A 7572-nucleotide genomic window follows, 5' to 3' on the forward strand; every position below is an offset into this window, starting at 1 on the left:
CCATGCAGAGGCTGCGGTGTCAGAATGTGAAACGTGTTTAGCCTACTTTAAGAGAAGATGAACGAACGTGACTGTCGCTGCCAAATGTGAGGACCCTGCCTGATGTGAGTCCGCCGCTGCCTGATGTGAGTCCGCATGCGCAAACACAAACGGTTTACGGCAGAAGGCTCAGGAGCAAACTATCCAAGACGTGCATGCTCATACATGGTTTAATATCAACGTATCTGGCTTCTCTTAACGCATAATGTAGGTTTATTTAACGTAGTGTTATTTAATTTTGTCAACGGTTTACAGCATAAGGCTCAGTGTCAACATATGGGGCTATGTTGTATTAGTGTTACTAGTAGGCTAATGAATGCACTGCTTAACTAATAAACATGAAGCTTAACATCATAAACCTTGGTGGATTTCAAACGTAAACAAATGCGCATGTCATTCCACTTCATGCTGTAGCCTACACCACCAGCATTACCTGGCTCGTTGTACTACAATAGTGTCGCAAAGTTTGCGCATGCGGACTCACATCAGGCGGGTCCTCACATTTGGCAGCGACAGTGACAAATGTCAAAAAATTAAATTCTCGACCGGCCCAGAAGTGAAGCGGCCCATTTCTCCCGATTACCCACCCCGGGCCTGCTGAACAGTATCATTCAATCACAGGCGAATCATGGAACTGTCAACGTCGTTAAATTAAGTTTAGTGATCAGGAAATAGATATAAACGGTGTCATCAAACAGAGAGATAATACAGGGCAATAATTCTACACCACTTCAACACACATATGCAGTTTTCAAAACATACAACGGAATACGTAATCAATCCTTACGCTCCTTCTCACATAACTTCAAACTCTCACTTCTTCCACGACCCTCCCACAAATGCAGAAAAGCAAAAATGTCCGAAAAGTGAGTTCTGTCTTTTTGCTGCAGCCGGCTGAACGCGGTTTTTGCCATGTGCGGTCTATTTGTACATACCATGCCGTATTTTTAGGTGCACATTGTGACGAAATTACTCGTAAAATGGGCGCTGACATGTGCATCTGTCCCTTAGTGAGGAAAAGAGGAACGAGGGAGTGAGAGGGGGAGGGAGAGAGGGCAAGAAAGAGAAAAGAGAGGGAGGGAGAGGCAGAAGCCTCTATGACAGAATAGGCGAAAGGAAAGAGGAGAAGTTGGTACATGAGGGAGAAAGACGGGGGGGGGGGGGGGGGTGAGACAAGAAAGAGGAAAAAAAAGGAATGCGTGGTGTGGAACTGAGGGAGGGATATGACAGAGGGAAGTGGCAGAATGAGTCACAGCTCTCTCCTCTTCCCCTCTGGTACCTGTATATGTGTGTGTGTGTGTGTGTTTTTATGTGTGTGTGTGTGTGTGTGTGTGTGTAGGGGCTGCAACACTACCATTCTTCAATGCTCATAAGAATGATTGTAGTGCCATTACATTTACATTGTACATCTGTCATTTGCAGACACATTTATTCTAGGTGACTTAATAGGGATGCTCACTGCCTTCAATGGGGGTGTATTTAGTGTTCTTACTGAGTTGACAGGTGACTGGTGTTCTCTACGAACAGCAAAGCATCAGAGGGGCTGGGATGAATCCGTCTGCTTGACATGTCTTAATGGAAGCTAGGGGATATACGTTTGGAACTTCTCTCTCTCGTTCTCGATAATTTTGGTCCCAAAGACGTTTAGAACTTTAGGGTTGAGCACGCCGCTCCAACAGTTTAGCATGGCCCGTCCACACCCAACCACACATTCAATGTGGTGATGCTGCCGAACGCGGCTGTCAAGGCCACAGCTGTGGACAAGAGGAAATCGGCTCTGATGCTTCCCTCACTGAATGGTCCGCCGTGACTCATTGAGCTGTGACGTCACTTCCTATTCCGCTCCAGGCACCAAAAAAATGGCGGTTTCATTTCCGCACAGGCAGCTGGGGGATTGACGTCCTCAGGAGGAGACCCCCACAGGGGCGTCATTGACTCACACTCTCCTGCAAAGGCATGACACAGCTGGCAGACGGGATTATGGGAGAAAAAAAAAGGGAAAGAACATTTTTGTCTTGGAGTTGAAAGAGAGAAATCAATCCTCACTGCATCCCCCGATACAGGAAAGGAAGAAAGGAAGGGATGTCATGTAAACCATTTTTAAGAAAGAGCGCTTCAAACGTGTTTGATGACTGTTAAGACTGATTTATTTGATGATCTTAGAGAGGGATCTTTACAAGTGTGCTTTGAAGCCTTGTGACTGCTTGTCCGGTCAGGAATGTGACTGCAGGCTACCCCCCATGTCACATGGTCTACTGGAGAACCATCAGACAACAGGCCATGGGTAAGGGGGGAGAGATAGGGTGTGTGTGTGTGTGTGTGTGTGTTTGTATGTGTGTGTGTCTGTGTGCAACCCACGTGTGTTTGTGTAGAAGTGTTTCTTACCTGTTCATAGAACTTGTTGTGTGCTACGTAGTATTGTGCATCAAAAGATTCCTCGGTCACAAGAACTTTCTGCCTTTCGCCAATCTTCAGAAGAGAGAGAGACAGAGAGACAGACAGACAGAGAGAGGAAAGAGAGAGCGAAAAAAAAAGTTAGACAAGGACAAAGTTAGGCTTTTATGAGAAAAAACAATCTGCTTTCTTTCAAAGAACTTCATTTTTGACCCTGAAACCAAAGTTTATTTGAAGACTGTCATTACATTCTGCTTCTAACAAGCACTGATTGAATGGAATCACAACAACTACAATAATTCTGAAATGTCCCAATTATCTCTCAAAAACTTCAGGTTATAGAAGAGTTACTAAAAAGCAAATACATTAATCTTGGAGTTGAACTTTCTTGGCTAATGATGAGTTTATTTATTTATTTAGCGGAGTGAAGAGGTGGTTTCATTACCGATGTGTTAATCAGAGGGATGCGCACACGCCCACACTAGCTCACAGCACACATATCCAATTTAAATCTTCTAAACAGGGGTCAGTTGAAGAAAGGTGTGATTCAGTTTTAGAGATGATTTCAGTTATCCATTAACAACACGTATATTCTTTAATGAACACAGCAGAACATGAGAGGTAGACCTTTCTCTGCCTGAACAGAGGACGTGAAAATTGTGTTGTTGTCTTTTTTTTTTTTTTTTGGAAGACGACCACTTCCACTTTAAACAAAGGTCCTTTAAGTCAAAGCCTGACATGAGACGTGTGAACGCCTTGTATTTTTTAGTAGAGTTCTTGGAAAGGCAAAACTTCTTGGTGGAGGGGGAGAGCAAGTAAAAAATTATTTCATTAAAGCAATCATACTATCTGGGGAATCTCTGAGCATTTTTGTAATAATACTTAATGCAGTGTGAGTATGTGCTTCAGTTATAGGGATGTGTATGTTGGTAAAACAAACATATGCCAAAAAAGTGAGTGTGTGTGTGTACATGAATGTGCTTGTGTGTGTTTGAGTGAGGGTGCGAGTTTGTGTGTATGCGTAAATATGTGTATAAGATTGTGTGATTGCATGTGCATGAGGGTGTCTTTGTGTGTGTGACAGAGCCGGAAATTGGTGGACTGCAGGGCCTGTTGACAGGCCAGAAGAGGACACAGGCCCCCTCCACAGACCCCACCATGTGGTACAGAGTCGCACAAATACAAATAAAACTAATACAGGTTTGAGAAAGTCTAATTTGTAGACTTAGTTTTATAAACTCAGGGAAGTTCCATACTCAGACATGGTCCCTTACTCTGTATATCCTGACACTGAAAGAGAAAGAGATGGAAAAAATAACTGGATTTTGTTCTTCCTCCCAGCATCCATTCCCCCCTAAATCCTGCTGCAGACATTCCTGAGGTTGTGACCTTTGTAGGGCATCCCATAGTGCACCTGTGAGAACTTAAGCATGGGGAGCTGTCCATGACAGGGCAGCAGGTTGCTGTGAAACTGAGGTCAAAGTGCAGCAGTCACAAGAACCATGGCAACTTGCACTGACTCATTAGTAATGCAGCGGAACTGAGCTGTGTGATCCAGTCACGCACATACACACACACACACACACACACACACACACACACACACACACACACACACACACACACACACACACACACACACACACACACACACACCCCACTGGTGTCTCGTCCTCTTTGAAGCTCCTTTTTGAAGCTTCACAGCTGTATTATTGGGGGTAGTATACGGATAAGGAGCTGGTGACCACACACACACACACACACACACACACCACACCACACCACACACACCAGACACACACACACACACCTGAACTCTTACTGGTGGCATCTCACCAGACCTCTAATTCTCTGAAACTACACATTTATTCATAATAATCATAATACAAACCATATATTGTTTGGGACCAATCTGGTTTCCAAGACACACACACAGAAATAAACACACACACACACACACGCTTGGACCTGACCACTCTCTCCAACTGGATTCAAGTGAAATCTTTTGAGCTTAGTCCATCAGATGGGACATGAGATAACACAGAGAAGCGATGACAACATAAAGATGGGAACACACACACGCAGGGCGGCCTCCAGGCGCCAGACCCGCTGTGTGTCTTACTCAGCCTGAGGAGGAGATGAACTCCAAGAACCACCACCCACGTGCACAGATCGCTGACACACACACACTCACACACAATACAAGTTCCATTTGGCACAAGGCAAAACATCTTTCCTCTCCCACACACCATTTCATCATAGACATAAGCGGGCCTTGGGCTAGGGCCATCAGTACCCTTTGACTCCCCTTGATGGTGGGTCTGCCACACACAGATGAGACAAAGCCCCAGAGGAGGGCGGACCTGACCCAAACCCGGCCCAGCTTAGGCCCGGCAGCACCAACGGCCATGTAAGATGGCCGTCACCGCGCACAGCAACCTGGAGAGAACCCTGACATTTGTTCATTCAGCAGGAGCTTTTCTCAGAATTCAGACGCGCTGATATGAATCTGTATTTGTGCTGCCTCGGGCAACTGACCCAAGACCTGGCTCTACTAGTGGAGCAGTAGAAACACCTCCACACGCCCACCCAGAGAGAACAGCAGACCAGACCAGATCAGATCAGACCAGTCCAGTCCAGTCCAGATCAGATCAGACCAGTCCAGATCAGACCGGATCACACCAGTCCAGTCCAGTCCAGTCTAAACCAGCCTTCTTTAGCACCACACAGGAGTTTGTTTCAGACGTTTTTAGCCATGCTTCGCAACAAATCTAATTTAATTAAAAAGTGGAAAAGAAAAAAACACTTGAAAATTACACCCTGAAATCAGTGCCTTCCAACTCCTTGGTTAATAACATTAAACATCAGCAGGAGGTCAGCCACACATTAAGGGGCATAAAACGCTTTTTAACATCATTACAGATATGAATTATTAATTACAGGAACATCGGCACAGCAAATATACTAATAAATAGGCCTTAAGGGAGTGAATAACGGTCTGATAAACTGGTTGCCATAGTCGTTTATTTATTTACGTTTTTATCCAAAGCATCTCACAGCACAGATGTATGTTGTCACCCGTAACCCATGTGAGCTCCATGGGAATCCAACCCACTATCTTGCTGTTGTTAGTGTCAACTCTAGCAGTGGGTCTATCAGCTGAGCCACGGGGAATACAAATTAGGCTCATAACTCTGGATGAGACATGGGACAGGTGCCCCTCTGTGTGTGTGTGTGTGTGTGTGTGTGTGTGTGTGTGTGTGTGTGTGTGTGTGTGTGTGTGTGTGTGTGTGTGTGTGTGTGTGTGTTTGTGTGTGTCCCTCTGCAACCTCGCGCATGGAGGAAGTGCACACTCGAGCCACTCCAACCTCTAAGCTCAGAGGCGATAAAAAACACAATTAGTGCCATGCCGACTGCCTAATGTATGTGGAGCGGTGGCAAGCCGTTCATGCGGCAGGCTGAGTAAAAAACCAGACTGAGTTTTGTGAACGAGTGTGGGCGAATGCATTCACCAGAGAGATCATACAATTACTGCCAGGCTCCCGCAAAGTGCCATGAATGTTAAACCAATCATACACCATTTTCGAGCCTGTGTTTATGTATGTATGTATGTGTGTGTGTGTGTGTGTGTGTGTGTGTGTGTGTGTGTGTATGATTTAGAGTGTTAGCGTGCTGCCTTACAAAGGATAAGCCTCTATGCTTGTGTGCGTGCAAACTGATTAGCTCTTTAATCTGGCTTTCAGAAGCCCTTGACTTATTCTCAACTTTTAAGCATGAAAAAAACTTTAGCGTGAAGGAATCTAAATGTGAGGATGGATATCAGTGCAAGCAGTTGAAGAGAGAAGCAATTCACTGTCCAAAAAACTTTTTTGGAACACTAAGACTACTTTTTATTTTTTTTGCTAATAAACACAAACCCACACTGATAATAAGGTAAAAAGCGTTTGAATACAGTGCCACACATGGCAACCCTGGAGAAAAGACGTCTATGACCACAGTCACAGTGCAAGCCATGGCAACCCTGACGAACAGACGCCTATGTCTGCAGTCTGAGCAGAAGCAGGATGGGTACCTACTGTACTGAACTGAACTCTCTATGCCTCTGGGGGCTTCCTCCCAACTAGCCTCAAATTAGCTGACATGCCTGCACAGGTTCACTTCAGAGGACTGCAAGAACATCCGCAGAGGACGAGCGAGAGGAACAAGCCTCTGGGATATCACTCTGAGCCCCAGCAGAGAGAGCCTCGCCTGACGTCTCCTCCCACACAGGTTTCGTGAGGACTGTGAGAAAAGGAAATGTATAAAGTATTATTTCATTATTTTTCTTATTGTAACTCTAATAACGCCAATGGATCCGGAACTTGATCTTGCATTGGTGTTGGCCATATGGTCATGGTCTTGTCAACCCTGTCAGACTTGAGGGGGAGATGTCAGAGGGAAAGACAGAACAGAGAGGAGGATGAGAGCGGAGATGAAAGGAGGGATCTGGTAAACACTCGGATCTGGTGGGATCAGGGCTACAAGGCCACGAGAGGAGAAGGAAGCTCATCTCCACCATTCAAACACATCCTGGCTTCAGATCACATAGGAGATGGCCGTCCCTTTAATTGACTGTAATCCAGGTTGGTGGATTATGCCACAAACAAAATCAGAGCAGAAATAATAGGAAGGGATTACTGCTGTGGGCTGATCTGATCCTGCCATACGAGAATCTAATTGTACAGAAGCGTTGAGATGGAACCAGATCCCTCAGAAGCTTCTGGAAGGCGCAGAGAAAACAAACTCGCCCTCTCCATCTCTCTCTCTCTCGAGCGCACCGCGGATCCAAGTCTTTCACCAAACAATAATTACGGCAGTCCGGCGTTAACAAACCGCTAATCTCGCACGCTTTGACGATGAGCAGAGAGAATCCTTGAGTAGGCTGATCAAAACCAGACGAGGCTTACGGTCCAGACAAAGACAAATACATCTCTCCTTCTATTTACTTCTATTTCCTCCTCCTCTTCTTCTTCTTCCTCTTCTTCTTCTTCTTTTAAAAGTGCACCAGCCTTCCTGGAGAGAGGCCTTATCTGTGACGAGCCTGGCTTTCTCCTAGATGCGGCGGAATGTTTCGTCTCTAGCGGCATGACGACATGTTGC

At 45.5% G+C, this 7572-nt stretch overlaps 1 protein-coding gene across 2 annotated transcripts in view; it reads right to left on the reverse strand.

Moving 5' to 3' along the window:
• cdkal1 (CDK5 regulatory subunit associated protein 1-like 1) overlaps positions 1–7572 on the reverse strand; it is a 250054-nt gene that overhangs the window by 15233 nt on the left and 227249 nt on the right. For both annotated transcript variants that reach the window (XM_080857466.1, XM_080857467.1), the window contains exon 13: positions 2425–2508. In XM_080857466.1, coding sequence (XP_080713592.1) covers positions 2425–2508 — 84 coding nt within the window. The remainder of the gene's footprint in view (positions 1–2424; positions 2509–7572) is intronic.

Source organism: Sprattus sprattus, assembly GCF_963457725.1.
Source record: "Sprattus sprattus genome assembly, chromosome: 19".
Classification (NCBI taxonomy): Eukaryota; Metazoa; Chordata; class Actinopteri; order Clupeiformes; family Clupeidae; genus Sprattus; species Sprattus sprattus.